The sequence below is a fragment of the Rhea pennata genome, chromosome 2 (assembly GCF_028389875.1).
Source record: "Rhea pennata isolate bPtePen1 chromosome 2, bPtePen1.pri, whole genome shotgun sequence".
In the NCBI taxonomy this organism is placed as follows: domain Eukaryota; kingdom Metazoa; phylum Chordata; class Aves; order Rheiformes; family Rheidae; genus Rhea; species Rhea pennata.
The window spans coordinates 11,330,671-11,353,888 of NC_084664.1; the positions used below are offsets into that span (position 1 = coordinate 11,330,671).

Sequence of the window (23,218 nt, forward strand, 5' to 3'; positions counted from 1 at the left end):
ATAACATCACCATTTCTTGGCAAGAGAACATTTGACAGCCATCGATTTGTTTATTTCTCTCCCCACTTCTCAGGGCTAAAAGGTGACTGGCAAGACACCTAGGAGTACCAAAAGTGTAAGATTAGCATAACTGCTACTGACAAATGATGCTGGGAGTGGAAAACAGAAGCGTCAGAAGCTTGGGGCAACCACCAGTTATTGCTGTCTGCACAGCTAAACTCTCCCTGCTTCTCCAGAAGAGATTATCTGCACTTAACCTGCTTACTGGAAACAGCCCCTATAAGCATCTATGCCTTGAACTGAGTCTGTAAATTATTTGGGAGAACACTTAATAGCAAAATAACTCCAGAGTGCAAACTAACAGTTAAACAGTACAGACTGTGACAAGGCAGTGTTCAGCACCTGTTTAGTTTGCTAGTATAGACATGGACACCATGAACAGATGCCCTACACTTGTACTGCTCAAGCATAAAGGCAAAAATGAAACAAAACCAAGCAGACGATGCCTGATGTTTAAGTTCATTTCAAAGAAAGGTATGGAAATACAAATTTGGGTCATCTTAATTTATCTGCCCTAGCCATCTCCAAATAAAAGCAATGACATTATTTCAGTTTTGTATGAATTACTTTACTTTCACAAAAGCGCTCACTGAATTATCCATGAACCATTTGCTAATTCTTACATGTTTAACACTGATTTAAGTCTACAGTCCCTCTACCCATTCTACATAAATCAAACAACTGTTGTAAAAAGGTCATACATACACACAAACATATCTTTTCATCAAGTTAGTAAAATTTTACCATAGGATATTTGTTCAAAATGAATTATGAGTTATTATAAATGTTATCAAGACAAAAGCAACATCCAAACTCAAATAGACTCAAGAAAGGAATACAGTAAAAATTTCAAAGAAAGAGAGAGAGAAAATACTAAAAAGTTATTTCATTGAAGAATAAAATAACACGCCTTCTAAAACTATTTGAGTACAGAATACCATCCCTATCCCTCTGTCTTTCCTCTCTCCACCCCGCCCTCAACAAAACCTGACAACTAGATTGAGCTTTCAGAGTTGCAGAACACTGAAGAAACCAAGATGATCAGCCCGAGACTATTTAAAGTGCCTTAAGCCATACACTTGCAATGTGCAACTTGGTACAGTCAAAACTGTTATATCTGACATCGCTGAGTTTTATTGTGTAATCAGAACATACCCAAGACACAAAAACTTCCACTGAAAAATATACTTCAGAATAAGGGATGGAAACAATTTCTTTAAAGAAATCTACACAACTTAACAATTTCTATGATGGTCACATTTTCTATTAAGTCCTCTTACTGGTACTTATTAAAAGCAATACTAAACTTTTGACCACTAAAACTGCCTCACAGACGCACATCCACAACATCAAAGAATTTTCTGCAAGTGTATGTGCAATGTGTATTATGTCCTTTGTATTCTTCTAAAATTAGATCATTGTACAGACTTTGCAGCTTCTGTGGAAATTTCTTGACTCATTTTTAAATTATAAAGAAATTTCCTGCACACAGTAAAACCTACAGTAAAATTAATGTCATATTTTACAAGATTTAGTAAAAACGATGTAGAGTATCTATTGATTTGATAATACTCAATTTCAGACACACAAAGTTACGCTTGCAACCTTTTATCTCTCTCCTTCTACTCATTCTGTGCCAAGTTACCAACCAACACATATTGGTGTTTACCACCAAATCCAACCTTCAAGACTCAGGCTGCAGCTTTCGAAGTGAATCAATTATTGCAGCTCCTGACAATCCACTAGCTATTATTTCACAGGGCCGACTTAACTGATACAATAGTATTAGGTATCTACCATTTTAACACAGAGAAAGGTGTTGAACTAGTCATTTGTACAGCTAGAACACCCAGATTCCCAGCTTTCAGGGAATGTATTAGTTTCAATCTTTTAAAATATAAATACAAAGTTTATAAACTTCAGCAAAGTGCTGATAAAAAAAAGCTTTCTCATGAAAAACAACCCTAGCAAGTAATTTGCAATAATCTAGAATTTAGAACTGTTTGTGGCATCAAAAACAAAACAAAAACAAACCTTCCTTAACTCCTTCATCTGAATAATTCAAAGAAAATAAGTTTGATTCTTAGTTCTCTCTTTAAGAGGTCTTGAATTTAAATGCCTGGAATGACTACAACCTTACTGAAATAAGTATTCCTCCTTTCATAAAGCTTTTGCTAGTTCCACATCAATTTGATGCCTGATTCTATGATATAAATTGACATTGGCTGCACCAAAAAATCCCAAATCACCTCCACTGCTGTTTGTTTAGTAAAGAACAGGGAAACTAAGAAAAGATTCCTAACTTATGGCTATATCACTATTCAATTTAGATAAAGAAATCAGTTACTTCCACATGAAAAGTGGTAAAACACTGTAGAGTCTTACACAACTTTAATAATACCTTGAAACTAACTTTTTTGCACATAATTATACTATTTTGAATAAAATCATTCTTTCTATTAAAAAAATATTTTGACTTTTACAAGGTTATGGTCAAGTCTTCTAGATAATGGTTTGAAGACCAACAACTGTTGTGGAGAGATGGGATTCATCTCACCAAGCGGGGCACATTTGCCTTTGCAAACAGGTTGGTCAGTCTAATAAAGAGGGCTTTAAACTAGGTAGAAAGGGGGAGGAGGGGTGTCATACAAACAAGGTAGACAACAAAACACAAGTGGGGTTGGGGGGCCTCCAACAGGTGCATGCAGCTGGGGATGTGTGCTTGGGACATGGCTATGGGTGACCCCCGTACACCCTTTTTGGGAAACCTGCAGGCATGACCACCTCTGTGAAATGCCTGTACACCAATGCATGCAGCATGGGGAACAGACAGGAGGAGCTGGAGAGCTCTGTGCGATCGCAGGGCCATGATCTCATTGCAGTCACAGAGACATGGTGGGATAGCTCATGTGACTGGAACGCTGTCATGGATGGCTATGTGCTTTTTAGGAAAGACAGGCCAGGGAGGCGAGGTGGTGGAGTTGCTCTTTACGTGAGAGCAACTGGAATTCATCGAGCTCTGCCTAGGCGGGGAGGAGGAAGAGGCAGTTGAGAGTTTATGGGTAAAGATCAAAGGGCAGGCCAACATGGGGGACACTGTTGTGGGTGTCTACTACAGGCCACCTGACCAGGAAGAGAAAGTTGATGAGGCCTTCTACAGACAGCTGGAGGTAGCCTCACGATCACAGGCCCTGCTTCTCGTGGGGGACTTCAACCACCCTGACATCTGCTGGAGGGACTACACAGCTAGGCACAAACAGTCCAGGAGGCTCCTGCAATGCATTGATGATAACTTCTTATCACAAATGGTGGAGGAGTCTACAAGGAAGGGTGCACTGCTGGACCTTGTCCTTACCATCAGAGAGGGACTGGTTAGAGATGTGAAGGTTGGGGGCAGACTTGGCTGCAGTGACCACGAGATAGTGGAGTTCAGGATCCTGCAGGAAAGAAGTAAGGCAACAAGCAGGATTGCAACCCTGGACTTCAGGAGAGAGGACTTTGGGCTCTTCAGAGACCTAATTGGTGGCATCTCGTGGGTTAAGGCCCTAGAAGGAAGGGGGTCCAGGAGAGCTGGCTAGTATTCAAACATCACTTCCCCCAAGCTCAAGAGCGGTGCATCCCTATGAGTAAGAAGTGCAGCAAGAGGGGCAGGAGGTCTGCATGGGTGAGCAAGGAGCTCTTGGCCAAATTCAGACAGAAGAAGAAAATACACAGACTGTGGAAGAGGGGACAGGCTACTTGGGAGAATTACAGGAATGCAGTCAGAGTATGTAGAGATGCAGTGAGGAAGGCTAAGGCCCAGCTGGAATTGAGTCTGGCAAGAGGTGTCAAGGACAACAGGAAGGGCTTCTTCACATACATCAGAAGCAAGAGGAGAACTAGGGAAAATGTGGGCCTGCTACTGAATGGGGCTGGGGCCCTGGTGACGAGGGATACAGAGAAGGCAGAATTACTGAATGCCTTCTTTGCTTCAGTCTTCACTGCTAAGGGCAGCCCTCAGGAATCCTCAAGCCTGGAGGTAAGGGAGAAAGTCCAGAGAACGGAAGACTTTCCTTTGGTTGAGGAGGATAGGATTAGAGGCCTTCTGGGCAGGCTAGACATCCATAAATCCATGGGCTTGGATGGGATGAACCCACGGATAATGAGGGAGCTGGCGGATGTTATTGTCAAGCCGCTCTCCATCATCTTTGACAGGTCCTGGAGAACTGGAGAGTTGCCTGAGGACTGGAAGGAAGCCAATGTCACTCTAATCTTCAAGAAGGGCAAGAAGGAGGACCCAGGCAACTATAGGCCAGTCAGCCTCACCTCCATCCCTGGAAAGGTGATGGAACAGCTCATTCTGGATGTCATCTCCAGACTTTTGGAGGTAAAGAAGGTGATCAGGAGTAGCCAGCATGAATTCACCACGGGGAAATCCTGCTTGACCAACCTGATAGTCTTCTATGACGGAATGACTGGATGGGTAGATAAGGGGAGAGCAGTGGACATTTCGTACCTCGACTTCAGCAAAGCTTCTGACACTGTCTCCCATAACATCCTCCTAGATGAGCTCTAGAAGTGAGGGTTACACGAGTGGACAGTGAGGTGGATTGAGAACTGGCTGAAAGGCAGAATTCAGAGGGTCGTCATCAGTGGTGTGGAGTCTAGTTGGAGGCCTGTGGCTAGTGGTGTCCCCCAGCGCTCAGGACTGGGTCCCATCCTCTTCAACTTCTTCATCAATGACCTGGATGAGGGGATAGAGTGCCTCCTCAGCAAGTTTGCTGATGATACCAAGCTGGGAGGAGTGGCTGACACACCTGAGGGCTGTGCTGCCATTCAGAGAGACCTGGACAGGCTGGAGAGCTGGGCAGAGACGAACCTCATGAGGTTCAACAAGGGCAAGTCCAGGGTCCTACACCTAGCGAAAAATAACCCTAGGTACCAGTACAAGCTGGGGGCTGACCTGCTGGAGAGCAGCTCTGCAGAGAAGGACCTGGGAGTGCTGGTGGATGACAAGTTGACCATGAGCCAGCAATGTGCCCTTGTGGCCAGGAAGGCCAATGGTCTCCTGGAGTGCATTAGGAAGAGTGTTGCCAGCAGGTCAAGAGAGGCGATCCTGCCCCTCTACTCAGCCCCGGGGAGGCCTCATCTCAAGTCCTGTGTCCAGTTCTGGGCTCCCCAGTACAAGAGAGACACGGAATTACTGGAGAGAGTCCAGCAGAGGGCTACAAAGATGATCAGAGGGCTGGAGCAGCTGCCCTATGAGGAATGGCTGCGAGAGCTGGGCCTCTTCAGCCTGGGGAAGAGAAGACTGAGGGGGGATCTTATCAATGTGTACAAGTACCTGAAGCGAAGGTGTCAAGTGGATGGGGACAAAGTCTTTTCAGTTGTCCCATGTGACAGGACAAGAGGCAATGCGCAGAAATTGAAGCACAGGAAGTTCCGCCTGACCGTGAGGGGGAATTTCTTCCCTGTGAGAGTGACAGAGCACTGGAACAGGTTGCCTGGAGAGGTTGTGGAGTCTCCTTCCCTGGAGATCTTCAAGGCCTGCCCGGATGCAACCTTGTCTAGCATGCTCTAGGTGACCCTGCTGAGCAGGGAGGTTGGGCTAGATGATCTCCAGAGGTCCCTTCCAACCTTACTGATTTTATGATTCTATGATAATGCCACAGGGAGAGAATGCGAATGTCCAGGATCTCATAATCCACAAGGCTAACGACCTCAAGCAACCAGCTATGCGCATGGCCTCATCATAGCTATACCTATGTCAAACTTAATGGATGCATCTTCAACCTGTCCTTAAAAGACATCAATGACAAATTTACAGTCTCTCTAGGCAGCCTGCTGCAGTGCCATTCAGGCCTTTATTCATTCCCTTTGTCCAATCTGAATTTTTCTTACTGCAATTATTTGTTATCCTATTTTCCATGCATAGGCAGAATAAGACTGTGGGTTTCTGTTCTACAAGAGCATTTCACATTTTTTAAAAATATGCTCTCCTCAGTCTTTCCTAGACTAAACAATTCCTATTCCTTCAGTCTGTGCTTAATGCTCAAGCTTATTCTCATACTCTCTACTTTAGACACCTTCCAATTGGTCAATACCTTTGTTGAAATTCTTTACCTAAAACAGAATAAATTACGTTTTACAGACTATCCTCTTGTTTATTACATGCTACTCTAGCTATGCCCTTTTCATATCATCAAGAAATTGTCAGCTCACATTTGCTTGGTTACAGGAATAATAATTCCTGGCTAAATGTATACTTTGAACTAGCATTTCTTCTAACTGAAATATACGATATCCCAACACACAATTTCCGCTACTTCCATGATTGATTTGAACTCCAATTCCATCTCACACTGTGCTCGATCCATTCCTCATACTCGTGTCACTGGTAAATGTAAAGGTAACAACTTATCCTAACCTTCAGTATAAACATTTTAATAGTCATATTAGGTAATCTAAATACACATTCTGACGTTAATTTGTGGTAACTAACAGAAGCATAGTTTTCAAACCAACTTTGAACAGATCTTGTCAAAGTTTTATTTAGACCATGCTTCTCTAGCAGATTGTCAGGAAAAATGACCTCAAAAGCCTTGTTACAAAAAGCTAAATGGTATGTATAGGTTCTATCTTAACCATAAGGCTTATAAAGAAAAATCTGATGGCTTTGACTCAAGACATTCCATAATTCCAAGGCAGCCATTACTCATCTTTTTTTCTTCCAGGTACTCAAAAAATTTGTTTCACTATTTTTCTGGGAAACAATCTGAACCAAATGGCAGTGACTTCCCAGATTCTCCTCTTTGCTTCTTAATTCTTGCTCTGTCACTTACTACTGTCATTAACATTCCAGAAAGAATAACAGAAATACAGAAGAGGGTTTTTAAGTTTACTTACAGGTTTCCTAAGGAAAAAAAGGGATAGTGCTCCAATTAATGGCATATCTCCAATCAGTGGTTCCAGGATAACCCTCATAGTACCATGGATCTGGGCGGAATAAGAAAACAATAGAAATGATTTTAAAACTCCAACTATATAAATAGACTATATAAAGTCTATTCACTCACATCCTTGATTATGGATGAATGCTATGCAAACGCATGTAGATTTATGGGTCATTCAAATCAAAAAAATTAACACAGTCTTTTAAATCCCTGTACATGGTAACATTCATCAAAATTATGCTGTGTAATAATAGGTGCAATTGTACTAAAAGAGAAATAGGTTATCATCCTATTATTCAATGGTTATCATGCATATAGTTCAATGTAAACACATGTGAGTGAGAAACACATGAGAAGCAAAAGCACATGGCACAAACCAATACAATAGCATCCACAGATATTAGAATATCCACAGTAATGGATGTATCAAGACAAAAAAAAAATCATGTTTTTACTTTCTTGTAAGAGAAAGATGCATTATCAGAAAGGCACAGGAAACTTGAAGAACAATATCATAAGACAAATAAGTAAAACTAGTAACAATCCATCACTCAGAAGATTAAAAAAAGAGCTTCACCTGTATACTTTTCACACCAGCTCTGCAGAAGTATCTCTTGATCTCCAAGTCAATTTCACAATTGCCAACAAAACTAAGACAGGAAAAAATATAAATTTCATTTCCATAGATTAAATTGCAATACACATATATTTTGTTTCCAGAAGTTTAACTTCTTTCTACTGTTAGAACAACTGCAATTTCCTATTCTCTAAATGTTGATCCAAACGGATCCACTAGCACTACTGTTAGTTACTCAATTAACTCAAATAGCAGTGATGAATGGATGGTTTTATTAGCAATCTCCTGAGAAAATACATAGATATTATTACTATTCTTCCAGCTTAATACTCTGAAGCCCAAAATGTTACAAACAAAAATATTAAAAACATTTACAGTCTCAAAATCAATTACTTACTAAATGCTAGAGCTGATACATTTCAATCCTGGAATTCAAATTGCTTAAACATGCATTAATTTTACAATATAATCTGCTTTTTATATTCATGCAGATTAAGTGTTTTGATACTGGGAGCTCCTTATATGCTTATATAGCTCTGCTGAATTACAGTTTCAAGTTCAAAATCTTTTCCTTTCCATGGTACACTGGAATGTCAAGGGTTAGTGAGATGAGGCTACAAACATAGGGTTGTCAAAGTATTTTAGATATAGAAATGTATTAATTCTGGATCCTCCAAAAGTTTGTTATTTTCCAGGAGTCTGATGGAATCTTACTACAGAACTATCTATTAAATTATAATGCAAAAGGACTTGTTCTCACTGAGCCACTTCAAGATAAACTCAAGATAAACTAAAACTACACTCACAGTATGATCGCAAAATGAAGTTGAGGGAGCCGCACTGCATTTAGGATATCCGTTATTTAAATCATTTGTAGTCTCCTGTGTTCTGTGTGTGATGCTATTGTCAAGGTGATCTCAAGTAAATAGAAAGCATACCATTCCCTTAAGCAGAAATAAACAATAGTACCAACAGTCTCACATTGCCCAGCACTGGAACTAATTTCAGCCTGTAGAACAGGTAAAAGTGCACCCAGTCACATTGCTGCACTGACCACTTTGTGGATATGGAAGATGACAACATAACAGGAGCCTATGTGAAATAAAGGTGATCAATGCTTCTTCTGGGAAGAATGTAGCGTTACTGAAAAGTTTAAAAGTAGATGTATACTTTAAAATTATACATTAAAGAGTTCATAATTTTCACATGTGTACATACAAACGTGTATATATAATGATGCAAAGCAGCAGCAAAATCGATTCAAATCTGCAATGGAAACCTCATTCTCAGCACTTTATGGCATCAGAATTGTTTAGGTTATGAAGACTGTGAAGCAATAGGTTGATTAATAACAATTACAGATTGAACTAAAAATTGTATCTAAGGATATAAAGTCAACAAGTTGTAACCTTATTATAGAGTCAGAGAAAACTTCACCTAAGGTATTTTACTCGGTCTATTAACAATTAAGTACAGAATTTGAATCTAGCATAATATAGAACTTACAGGTTCATTCAGTAAGCACATTTTATACATTCACATCATAATATCCCAAGAATTTATGATCAATGTAATGTACTGACCATAGAGAGAGATTAAAGTTTAATGAGAACAGTCACATAGCAGTATAAGAACAGCTGTACTTAATCACACCAAAAGTGCATTTAGCATAGTATGTTGTTTCTGGCCATTGTAAGAAACAGGATGTATCGGGGGGGGGGGGAGGAACAAAAATACTACTAGTAGGGCAAATATTTCCCAGGCAACAGTATTACGTGATTCAGCATTTTGGACTATCTTCATTATTTTAGAAGGTTTAGTGCATATGTCTCTAATCATTTCTGAACCCGTTTTTACTTCTGCCTTCTGTAAAAATAGTGCTAGTAAGTGTCTCAGTTTGTGACGTGAAAAATACTTGTTTTTAAATCTGCTAACCTAAAACTTTCTTTTGGTGCCTCCAGTTTTTTTTTTTTTTTTTTTTTTTTGTTATGAGAAAGGGACAAAATTCATTTGTATTCTGCTAGCAAGTACTTCCTCAGTCTTTTTCGGCCTTCATTACCTTTGCTTAAACTTAATTTAACAGAGTTTATGCTGTTTTATCTTTCAATCTACAATATTTAATATTCCAAAGTGCTTACTACTTCATGCATTTGGGCAAAAATAAATAGAAATGTTTATAATATATTTATTGTTAAGCTATTGTTAACAACCCATTTAAGCTTGTTTATCTTTACCTGCGCAGTTTTCTGCACATCCTTGTCACCAGAAACTAGACTTTTTAATTTTAACATGAGTTTGGACAATGCTTGAGCATAAAGCTCACAGATTGGTTTAAACAGTTACTTCAACATGTTTACAATTTACAGAGTAAAATCAGACAAGTCACCCTACTAACTTGATACAGTGGGAGGTAAGGAAGGGAATAAGAGAAAGCAAAATATTCTCTTTATAAATATGATCCTGAGATTGAATTTTAAATATATTTTCCAATAACTGCTTCACAGATTAACTAATCAACCTGTTGACAAGAAGAAAAATAATTGTGTCCTGAGCAATATACAGGACCTAATTCAAAAGGTTTTGAAAAAACACTCTGAAATAACAATCATAACATACACAATATCCTTGCAGGCACAACAAAAGAACCCCAAATGGATGTCTTTTGTGATCAGCGTTAAAAATAAAAAACCTAGGAAGATGCACACAAATGAGGAAGCCTGATAAAACCTTGGAAACACATTAAAACTGTTTAAATAAACTACATGGTTCAAAACAAACTTATATACCTTGTCACAAATGACTAACAGGGGAAAGGGTTAACGGAAGTCACCACGGTGAAACGGCAGGATAAAGGAGATTAGAAGAAGAATGAATATTAGAAGAATGAATATGCTTCAGAAAACTTATCTTCCCTGCTCCTCTGCCCCCAAATACACACAGGGTTTGACTTAACACAGCTATTGCTGTGAAGCTGCCTGTCTTCCTTCTCAAGTTTATTCAGGAAACGAAGGCTAACAGTACCAAAGACTACTTAATGGTATTGACTGCACAACATTGGGGTCACTTACAGAAAGCCCCAAACTTTACATTTAAAAATAAATTAAAACAAACTAATTTAATTAGAGATTGCTAGCTACCAGGATAACTGCTCAGAAAGTTATGAACTTTTTCTCCAGCAGCTGAGCAATGAAACTGTTCTTTACAACCTTGCTAAAGAGAATTAAGGTTGATTCACTAAGAAATTATTTAAAGTTGGGATCAGCATATAATTCTGTATCTAAACATGTCACAAACATTTATCACAGAGCCTCTTTTTCCTCCCCTCTTACTACTGTCATAACCCCAGAGATTAGGATCCCCCCCTGGAGCACATATATAAAATCAAGCAATAATGACTGATACTGGGAAGGAAGGGCATCAGTCTGAAGCTCATTTGATGAGAATCTTTGAATAAGAAGCAAAGACAAATCTTAATACAAGCTGGCTCAGATAAAAGTCGCCAAAGTCAGTCCCTTGATTGCCAGAAGCTGTGGCAGTCCCTCCATAACTCTTTCCATTTTCAGTCTGAGATTACACCACTGGCAGCAGGGACAGACCATCAGGCTAAATGAACCTTTTCCTGACTCAGCACTATTGTCTCCATTTGGGCTACTTCAAGGAATTTATTTCAGCCTCTTGGACTAGATTCTACTCCAGCTGCTATCCTTCTCTAAGTAGGTTGCAACGTAATGCAGTGAGACACACAGCTGAAGATTTCATTCAAAGTCTAGGAAGTAGGACATTGTTCCTGGAATTCTTGTACAAACCTATTATCCTTTTTACATTTATCTGCTGCACTCCAAGAAGATAATCAGGGAAAGAACAAAACAAAACCTCATTCCGCAAGACTATTCCCACAGGAGATGAGAGTAAACCTACTTTCGAGAGAAGTGATCCTGGGAGACTTACGCAAGAACATCTCAACCAGCTCACCATCTACTCTTCTACTTTAGTCCCTCAAATATCTCAAGAATGGCTCCTATACTATGCACTGTGTCCACACTGGCCAGATAAGTCCATTTTCCTGAAGGGCTCAAGAGGTGAGGTAAGAATAGTTACTATCAAAAGTGGCTGCAAGATGACCACTAAAGGCTATTTCTCCTTTAAGGCTGACAGCATACTCCCAAGCTCTCAAGGGACAATCCTAACTCCACTGTGTTTTCACCAGCAACACCAAACCCTGATCTGGCTATCTCCCTTCTTCCACAGCGATGAAGTGATTCCATTCAATACGGATTGGGCCCTGCTCACAGAGGTAGCCAGCCTCCCCACTACGAAGCCCAGGAAAGGAAGCAGGAGTAGATGCAGATCTTTTAATACTCTGGGGCCCAGCTACAAGCCTACAGTCTTCAGCAAAGCCAAGACTTATCTAAATTATTCAAAATTAATAACTACCAAGCTCAAAGTCTGCAAGTAGGAGCTGAGAGGCCTAGCTATTCTCTTGGCTACTGCCAGCAAAGCAACAAGAAATGCAGAAGGCTGCTTTTTGCTGCATCACTATTTACTGACAAATCTGGCCTCTCCATAAGCTACAGAGAGGCAGAAGTAGTCACGGAAACACGTATCTGTGACTGTTAAAAATAACTGTATTTTCAAAAAGGCTCTGTGACTGTAGATAGTGCTGAGAAGAGATTTTGGCAAACATTAGGTAGATCTATTTATAAAACTATAACAAAAGGGTCATGATGAAAGGGCAAAGAAACCTGAAGCAGCTGAGTATAATCGCTCTGGCATTATATAATATGTAGATTTACTTCAGTTGATGATACGAGCATAAGTACTTCAGCAGGTATGATTCACTTTTTCCAATACTAGGTCTTTAAAGAACCAAAGTAACTGAGGAAAATACAAAAAACCCAAACACCTTATACCCTAAGTTTTGGCTTGGACTAAATTTTTAGTCAAGTTTTAATGTATGAGAAGGAAAAATTTTCAGAGACAGCATTTTAGCTTTGGAAAATATTTTTATTCAACTTTTTATTACTTTAGTGATGCAGGCCTCTCAGCCACTTGATATACTACTTATCTGAGATAAATGCTACTTACAGCATGCAGTTCCTTCTTCCATTCACACACAATTAAGAGTAGCTTCATTTGCTCAAGGAAGTGATTCTTCAGAATGAAACTGTTAACCTTCTCCCTCCACCCCCATATACCTGCTGAATCAAACAAACACAGCACGCATTCTAGAACATGGACACTGTTGTAATATGATAATAAAAGTCACCTGATCTGAAGATCCAAAATGATCTGCCTTTTGTCCACGTTTTCAGTGTACACTTTTACACCATTTATCCTCAGAGGCTGAAACAATCAAGCAAACATTGGATACTTCTACACAAATATATCATACTAATTTCTTAAGTTAGGAATAAAGGTAAACACACATATATTCATGTCTGAAGTTGGACATTTACTACATGCATTACTAAAAAGCATGAAGCAAAGCTTTCTGTGTCATTCAAACAGTAATTTTAAGGGTATTAGCTTGCTAAGATCTACTCAGTCACAATGCCCTGGCCGGAATTAGTCAGAATGGGTGAAAAACAATTCCCAGAATTCATGTAAGAGCAAAATGCTTTACATAAGAGTTAATGTAAAGCATTTTGCTCCGTTTTTCTCTGCTTTGTGAGTCATATGAAAGCAAAATAAACCAAACCTTCCATAACTTAAACATTCATTAAATACTAGGTTGGAGAAGACCACCAACTACCTTATGTAGCACCACCTCCTGTCACGCATTGACTTTTCCCTTCCTGGAGATCTCTCATCTAAGAGTTGACCAAAACTCTGCTTCTATTTTCTGATTTAAATAATATGGAAGTCTCACTGATATCAGATTCCCACTGTGTTTGGGACTACAGTTCACAGGCTGTAATTCAATGAAGGCTGTAATATCAAGTAAGGATAGCTGTTTCTTGTGTCTAAGATAACTCGGTCTAGCTGCAGCAGGTGTGAAAGATAATTTAAATCTTATTTAAAGTCAGAATGGTTTTAAGCTATGCTACAGTGTAATCTTTATTACAGACGTATCTATGGCAGGAGAGACCCCACATATAAAAGAATTTACAATCTAAATAGAAAAAGAAAGGTGCAGAAGATATTAATTGTATTTTACATGGAACAGAGTCACAAGGAGAGAAAAATAATTCCCCTCCATCTTAACTTCAGTTTTCCTGACATTCAGGAAAGAAAAATAAATGAAGTTCGAAATCTTTATTTAAAAGTACATTTATGACAAGTGAGAGGAACATAAAATAAGACTGCACAAGATGGTGGTAAGCTACATTTCAGCAGAAATAAACTTCTGTTGATGTAGACACTGATAAGCAGTGCCCAACTTAGCTTAAATGGTAACTTCTTTTTAGCTTGGACTGGTCAGACTCTTCTGTAAGCATGTAAGAGCTAATATACCATGACTCCTCCTTTCACAGGACCAAAAAGCAGATAAACACTTATTTGTTCCTTGATACTATTTTAATGTTATAACAGAAACCAGAAAGAGGCTTATCATCAAGTGTTACTGAGAATTATTTTCTGTGTAGATTTAAACAGACTAGATGAAAATGGTATGCAAGATACAATCTGTTAGAAAAACTTCACAAGAAACCAACCTGATGACCAATATTAATCTTGGTAAAACTGAAGGTACTGAGGTGGTTGTTTGCTCCTCTTACTGCAGGTTCTATGGTCTCCCGGAAGAGTTTCTCAATGAATTGGCAAATAAAAGGCCACATCTGTTTTACAGTCTAGGAAAAATAGGAAGGAGGGAGGGGGGAAGCAATTAAGCATACTTTCATACACAATTAAAAATATTAAGGCAGATGTAAGAAGTTTTATAGAAAGCTTTAAGCATACAAGCTTTCTGTACAGCTCATTACATGATCTAAGTGGCCACCTTTTATCTACTGACATACAGAAAAGCTTTTTGCATCCTTCACCTCTATTTGATTTACTGTGTTTCCAAACATTTCACAAATCTGAAGTACTTGAGGAGAAGAAACGAAACAACACTAAGATGAATTTCATCTTTTGCCACATCAATGCATATGCAGCCTACATTGATGCTCACTGCTGGTTAGAAGGATGAAGAGGGGTAAGTCTATTTGCATTTGAAAGGAGGAAGGAAAAAAAAACAAATTAAGTGCATTTTTAAAAACACATGCACATGGCTTACAAATCCAAAAGTAATATGATGTTTTACTACAATATCTGAAAATGCTACATTGTTAATTTGTCTTGCTATTTTCTTATTGACTGATATTCTTCTATGCTCTTTGCATGAAAGATATTAAGAAAACTCAAGCTATGTGGATCTGTGTCTTAGTTATTACACACACAAATTAAAAACTGCAAAATTGATTTATTTTCAGACTGTAGGTCAGGAAGACACAATAACTGGGAAGTGTCCCAGGAAAGTAGAATATAAAAAACTGTGTTTATAGTTACTGTGACTTTCACACAGTAATAGCTGTCATTATTTTAACGCTACCCAAAGTCATTCAGCAAGTCACAGATAATTTCAAGACCTTAAAAACAGAATCATGATAAATTAAGTCTTTTTTTGTGACTGGTTCAACTGCCAGGAATTTCAACTGCATAAAAATTACAGAAGGTTAGAATTATTTTATTCCAAAATTCTTGCCCTCCCATAGTTGTTCTTATTCTCAGATTCTCCCCCCTCCCTTCATGTTTTTTGAAGGTAATGTTAACAACCATCCTTACCTTGTTGAGCCATTCTGCCCTCTCAGTATCTGGAAAATGGACCTAAACACAAACAAAAAAATTCAACAAATACATAACATATTAATCATGTCAAGTGATTTATGACACAGAAAAGCTTAATAAACTCCATACAAGCAATGTATACAGTGAACAACAATTAAGTACTCAAGGCTCTTGACAATTCAAGCAGATCAAATATGAAGTAATTCCTAAACTACATAAATACAAGTCCAAGCACACATTCAATAATGAAATCTGTAATAAAGTATTGCTTTAATAGCAAAAAAGAATGAAAAAATAATATGCATAGCTAACAGATAGTGCAAGATGTCAACAAAATTACTTCTTAAGTTTAATTTGCATTTAACATTACACATTTGACTGCCAGAATCCTTACTGAACTTTTACTTCTTTTCATTCATGTCAAATCTTTGGCAGTATCAATAAATCATGGTTAGAAATATTTACTCAGTGAAGTTGACATTCAGGAATATAGGTTTAAACACTGCAAAAAGGTTTTCAAAAAATTAAAAAAACCCACAGAAATCGGTGAAAAATAAGAATGATGAAATATACATTGGATGAAAAGTACCCCTCATGCCAGGAAAACACCAAATAGTTGTTGGGAGAAGAGATGCTGTTTTCCAAGCACAGCATGGTTAGTAGTCTTAAGTCTTCCAAAAAAACAGACAAAAACCTCAGGAGTCAATATTTAGAAATTTAAAAAAAAAAAAAAAAAAAAAAAAAAAAAAGTTTCCTTTTTTTGTAATATTTGCAACAACACAAACAGGAAACTCTGCTTATATGAAGTTATAGCTAAACAGCGCTTACACTCAATTTTTGTCTTGCTAGGTTCTCAAACTGCTTCAGGTAATAAAAATAATAAATAAAAAGGCACCAACACTATGTTAAGCCTTATACTAATGAACAACATTTTGATATTTTCCTAAAATATTTGCCTTCCAAATCTGCAGACTGAAAATGTGTCAGTGCTCATTAATTACTTGTCTCTGAAGCATGATGTCAGACCTTTATACCCCAACATGAACAATTTATTCTGATTTGTTTAGGAGAGAAATCAATGATCTTGCGGATCAATGTCTGCAAGACAGGAATGTGGAGCTCTTTCACACAGAGGAAAACAGGAACAGCAGTAGTAGTGAACAGCATACAGATAGATAGGTAGATAGAGATAGGCAGGCACAGATGGGGATAGGAAAAGAAAACTGGCAGAAATTCCAAAGGTAAACCTGTTAACCATAAATAATATATGTGAGATGAGTAATACAGGATATAACATCCTCAAATACTTGTACTTTTTACTCTTTTGTACAAGCATCCAGTTGACATCAACAAGAGACCCACTGTAGGCTAAGGACAGTTTCCAATCTTAAACATAACCTTAACCCAAAGGGAATTTATCTGGCTTCACAGAGTGATCTGAATTCCCTGATGTAGAGTAGATTCTCCCTGAAGCACAGGCCATATCCCCTGCACTGAGCACACAGCTGACACTCAATATACCTGAATGCAATAACATAGATATCATCTCTCTCTTGGATCAACCAAGTACCCTTCAAATTCAGCCCTGAATTTTGCAAAATAACTAGAGGTAGACTGGGAAAGAACCAAGAGGCAGAAGTATCTAACCACATACCGTAACTTACTAATTTTGAATTTCTTCTACCTACTGTAAAGTGTTTGTCAGGCCTTGCTTAACAAGACATCCTTCTATTTTTCCACAGATACATATTCACTTGGCTTTCAGTGTCTTACAGCTATTGTACTCCTACTGTTATTTGGATTAGTAGTAATCCATAAACTGGTTTACTTCTATAGTTGCACATGTTAATAGGTAATAAATAACTTAACAAACTACATCTTCCATTCCTGTTTCTCACTCCTCTTCCATCCTTACTTAATTCTATTTGTTCAATGCTTTTGACTAAAAAAATGCACTAAAATACTGCTGTATTATAGTACAAAAATAATAACAAAATACAATGCGTAGCAAGAGTTTGTGATCTCAAATACACAATCTTACTCAAAGAAAACTGTTTGGGGAAAGTTTGAGGGAGGAAGTACTCAACTTTGGACACCCTGTATCAATCAGGACTGACACAACAGCATCCAAACAATCATGCTGAAGCTTTATGGCGAGAAACAGAAGCAAAAATGAGACTAACCAATGGGCAAAAATCTGTTAACTCCTGTGTAAAATATTAGACAGGTAGGGTAGAAGGAGAAGAGAGTCAAGATTTCAGTAAAGACAGAGGAAACATTTTCTGCTTTGCTTCTGTTATTAAATTGCTCATGCAAGTTTGATAATAATGCCTCATTTCCACCACATGGAGTAGTTATTTATTATTCAAAGGAAAGTAAAATTAGAGAGAATTGTTGCAAGAAATAGCCTAATGACAATGTTCAACACCAACATTGTTATAATACTACATGTTTCAAGAATGTTTTAATTCCATATCAAAAGCTATACCGCAAAATACTTGGAAGTGCTCAAAAGATACATTTCTGCACTTTAAAAACACATGACAGCTTTTTCACTTGTGCTCAGCTCTGAACAACTCATGTTTACTTCCTATTTTGGATGTGCTCAGTATCAAAAACTCCATTCAGAACATATTTTTCTTTGTAATGATCAATAAAATAACAGAATCAGAAAGAATATAGTTCCTTGCTCCATCCTGGAAAATAGTGAAACAAAACAAAACCACTAGTAAGTTCTTTTTTCCATAATACTGATGCACAATTACTTTATGGTTCAGATTCTCTATATACACTTTTCTAAAATGACCAGATTAACTCAGTTACCTGCACAGAGGATCATCTGCATCTTTTTACAAAACCAGGGCTGGCCATTCTAATATGACAAAGAATAACAATCATTAAAATAAAACTGCACAGACTAGGCACTTTATGGTGGGAAATTCTGAGAAGTGGTAATCAGTATATGCTATCAAAGTGACTCTCAAAGGACAAATAATAATGTTGCTGACTTCAACATAATTATTAGTTCTATCTAATGGAGGTTTCACATGTCTATCTGCCACTAAAAGAAAGCATGGATAAGAAAGTCAGAAGCAGTGAAATTACAGCACTCTTCTGAAAGTATTTGTAAAATGCTCAGCACACGGCACAGAACTTAAATCTACTTTAGAATATAAACCACACAGTAGTTATTATTTGCTGATCTCCTTACTCTAAAACTCTTTTAAACGATTATCCTTGCAGTTAGCCTTCCCTGTTCCTAAAGCTATCAGGCAACCTTTACATTTAAATTCTTCTATTTAATTATTATGATTACACATATAGTTCAGTATATAAATCCTACATCTTATTGAACAACAAAAGCAACACCTACATTGAAACTAAGAAACCACTGCTATTGACACAAGTATTCCATAAAGTGAAAATTTCTTTGCTACAAACCTATTACTTTCTTCTGAGCTGCTTATTACAACAAAGTTAAAAAAAAAAAAAAAAAAAAAAAAAAAAAAAAAAAAAAAAAAAAAAGCACTAAAAGCACTCCAGAAAATAGAGAACATTCAAGTGACAATTAGAATTCTACATTTAATTGTTTTTAACCAAATCCTTTAAAGAACAGGCTCAAATGAGCCAATCTCTGAAATGTTATAGTTCAGCAGAGCCAGGAAATGTTTTCCTCCATAAAGTTCTCTCAGTTTTACAGAACTAAAAGGCATTTAGGGGTAAAAGCTGCATACTACTGATGCATGTCTTTTTCACTTCCTTCTATTCACCCCAAAGAATAAATCCAATAATTCCACTTTGCTAACATTAAAAATAACATAGTATAGTTAGATTTAAAAGATGTTTATCTCAAGTCAGCATCACTTAGCTTATGCAAGTGTTGAAGTCTTGTTCCTTCCATTTGCACTGCTTCATTACTTGTTGTTCCAGCTGACAATCTAGATCAGTCAATTCTAGTTTAATTATCATATGGTCACACAATATAAACAACATTCAAGACAACAAGCATTCTCAAGCATTTTTTCAGTTCTCATAAATGTTTCTCCCCATATTAGACATCTATCCCTTCTGCTTTCTTCAGCTTTCTTTGGAAAGCTAAAACAACAACCACCAAAATCCCTTTGTATCAAAAGCATGCATCGGTAGCTAAAATCTAAATATCTAAAAGGGCATCAAGATTGGTCTTCATAGTCTCCTTATCCATCATCAGTGGAGGAGAACATCCTACACAGGGAAGCTCTGAACAGGAGCTGGGTGCTGTACACTGCCCGTCGCTTTTGGAAGGCACTCTTCACTGACTATAGCATAAGCCTTTACTTCCACTGCTGAGCAAACACGCGAGCCTAAGATTGGATAGTGTGGGGAAAAAAAAATATTAAAATCAAATGAGCTTTGGAATTGGAGCTGCCAGATTAATTTGTCTAAACTCACAGCACCTTCAATACAGAATAACTAGAGAAATTTGGGCAAACAATTAAGAGAATGAATCCCAACATAAACAGAATTAAGAGTGTGAATACAGTGGTATTTAAGCTCAATTTAACAGCTATTTACTTTAGTGTTTTCCAGTCAGTGAGGCAGGAAGACCTAAGGACATTTTAGGCGAGACTGCTGAGCAGGGCTAATGGCTTAATCCTATGTATCCCAGCCAGCAATTGCCTCTCTCTGGGAGAAGCGAGAAGGAGCAACAGGCAAGGTATTTCCTCCTTTCCACGGAGGAATCAACTCTGAGCCTTCCACTGCTCAACACAACCTAAACAGACTATATCCTTAAATACAGATTAGAGATGACTGTTCTGTTCTAATGAGAAGTGAAGAAGGGGGAGCTCGGAGGGAAAGTGGAGCAGTCAGGCCTGGCTGTCTCGTGTTATTCCAGAATCTGCCTCCTTTCTCTTCCCAAACTCTACCTCCAGTGTTATTCCTGCTATTTTTTCTCCTACTCTCTTCACCCTCAGTTACATTGCAGTTCCCTCACTTTCTGAATCACAAGGGGGAAAAAAAATCCCACACTAAATACTTACTGTTATAAAACTGCAAGATTCAGTATTCCTGAGAGAGAAAATTAAACAGTTTTGTATCATGATTAGGGTTCCTCAGGAATGCTGCAATTAAAATAAACTACAGGCACTCACTGACAAAATTAACAAACTGCTGTTTTGATTATTTTTTGGTAATCTCTGTTTTTGCTTAACTTCTTTGGCATGGATTCTGTACTATCAGCCTTTGCATAGAAAAGTTAATAATCAGTATTAAAAAAAGCTGTATATTGCCTGTATGGGAATTAGACAGGGAAATAGTTTTTGAAACAGTTTTACTGAGACTATTATTAGGGGCGAGTCACATACGTAACATCTTTCAAAAGAAATGTCTGGAAGATCTAGAAAGAGGTTGAAAAATCAGTATCTGCCACACACAGGCTATCACAGCCCACAGAGCACTTCATAAAACTGTTTATACAAGGCCTTGTAATTATCAGCAAGACTAACGATATCCTAAAATTCAAAGCTATTTAAAATAAGCAGCACAAGCTTTCACTAACTGTTAGTAAACAAAAATCAAATATCTGAAAATTAAGAACTGAATCACACTACAAATAAGACAGATCTAGAGCCAATAGCTATTGGCTCTCTCATCACTATAAGCCCTGAAAGTAAAATGAAAACAACATTCTGGCATGTTCAAAGTATCTTTTTAAAGTTTAAAAGGTTAGAAATTACACCAGTGGGTCTCTCTCTAAAATATTCAGCATCAAATAGGAGTTTATCTTCTATTATTTTGTTCAAATTAGTAATAGATTAGTAAGACTTCATTTGCAAAGCACCATTGATTTAACCAAACAGTTAAATTCAAGAAATAATGCATTTCTCCTCCTGCTTTTTCTGTGTCCACTTGTCAAACCAGGAACATTAATGTCTGCATAATAAAGAGTCCAGATACTGCATCAAATTTGGTAATGAAACACCTGGACCGAACGGACATAGAGACCGAAGCAGCTTCCAGGTACAGATGTAGAGGCACAGCATCACAAGAAAGTTTGCTGTCGTGAAACGCAACTGTTTTTGAGGCAAGAACAAAGGCTTCCATAAACAGGCCATTCACTGCTTTTTGAGGCTAATGCACAAACTTTTTGACTTCCCTTTTTAATAGTCTTCTGTCCACTACACATTTATTTCCAAACATACAAAAACTTGAGACCCTTTAACAGCTTCTACCTTTAAAACATAAGCACTTATAAGTCAGAAACTACAAATAAATGTCTTTGGAAAAAAATCAGTTTAACCTGGGACTACAATAACACTGATACTATTTCAATTTGGAGAAGGAAGCGTTGAAATGTGATTTCTTTATGCTTAAAGATATACAAAACAAAGCCCAAATCTCTCTAACTTGCAATGCTTAACTCTTTTTTCATTACAGCATACCTGCCACACTCTTCTCTATAAACCACAAACATGCACTCACTCTCAATCTAGGAAGGAAATTATTTACCAATCACAAGAAAGATTGAATTAGTTCATTCTAGTCATGTTCTAAATATCAAGTAAAAACACATACATTCTGGTAAACTAGCAATGAGCTGTATATTTTCAGATTACTGAGACTATTAAAAAAAAAAAAGAGAGAGACTTTTTTATCCAAGTATTTAAGTAAAATGCTTATTACCCATCTAAACTGAAGAGGAGAAGAATGGAGACCTATCTAAATGGAAGAAGCAGTAGCAACGCTAAGCAAGGTTAAGGATTTTATGTATTCATATACTGCAGCTTAAGCTACTTAAATGCTTGGACAACACATTGGAAAACAAAACAAAACTCTAAAAAAAGAATGATATGCCCTTTGAATCAGATTTTCTCCTATAAGAGTGATGTTAGAGACACATACTTGGTATCATACCAAATGTTTTTAAAACACAGCACAGACTTTGTCACTCAGCCCATGTGCCCTGCCACTATCATCTCAGCTAAGGGCTGCCACAATAAAGTATAGATGTCTATTAACTGCAAGTTTTCCAGTGTGATAGCTAGCATATTCTTCACTGCCACACAAGCTACCTGCTTCAGCGTCTGTGCAAGCATCAAGGCAGAAGAAGAAATTCTTTCAATTATATACAATTAAATGCAAAACACCTTGACTTGTTGAACATCTGAAACAAATGGCTTGTTATAACACCTTTGCATTTCAATACTAACAAAGCTATTATAACAGAAGTAATATACTTTAAGTGTTAAAACAGATTCTTTAAACAGAAATTTTTATTTCAATGTAGTTTCCAGTTACCTCTGTTCCTCTCCCCTTCTTAAGGCCTAATTTCCTGACCAATTCAAAATGGGAATAAACAGTAGCTCACATACACGAGATACTTAAATATCATAGTATGTCCTGAAGGGAACTTTCTCACATACATTTGTAAATACTGTGTCTGGGAGACATAGAAAATTACAAAAAACAGCTTATGCACTGGTTGTTAAGTCAGAGTTTTGTAGCTTTTATAAAAGCTAAACTGGCATAAAATGGGTCTTCATAAAACGCTGAAAATGGTAGCAGCATTATTTAAAGAGAGACTCATCTCTACCTAAAAAAGTGTTGAACTTACTAAGACATCCAAAGTACATGAAGAGAACTTGCATCCAACCTTACTGCCATGCTATAATTAAAACAAAAAACTAAATTGAAAATACTTAATACTTTCTAAAATAATGTGAACATCTATATTGCTTGTTTTACCACAGAGACTCTAAATTTACTTAGGTTTCTTATTTAAATAATACCAGGATGCTATTATGCTATTTTGCTTAGCTTAAAAAAAAAAAAAAACAAACTGTGTGTGTGTGTGTGTGTGTACACACAGGCATATATGTGTACACACACACACACACACACA

The 23,218-nt window shown here is 37.4% G+C and overlaps 1 protein-coding gene across 3 annotated transcripts in view; it reads right to left on the minus strand.

Annotated features, from left to right (window-relative positions):
* Positions 1–23,218, minus strand: part of ESYT2 (extended synaptotagmin 2) — a 96,395-nt gene that overhangs the window by 49,488 nt on the left and 23,689 nt on the right. For all 3 annotated transcript variants that reach the window (XM_062568845.1, XM_062568844.1, XM_062568843.1), the window contains exons 2-6: positions 15,334–15,375; positions 14,223–14,357; positions 12,836–12,912; positions 7,570–7,642; positions 6,946–7,035 (exon numbers count right to left, since the gene is read on the minus strand). In XM_062568845.1, coding sequence (XP_062424829.1) covers positions 6,946–7,035; positions 7,570–7,642; positions 12,836–12,912; positions 14,223–14,357; positions 15,334–15,375 — 417 coding nt within the window. The remainder of the gene's footprint in view (positions 1–6,945; positions 7,036–7,569; positions 7,643–12,835; positions 12,913–14,222; positions 14,358–15,333; positions 15,376–23,218) is intronic.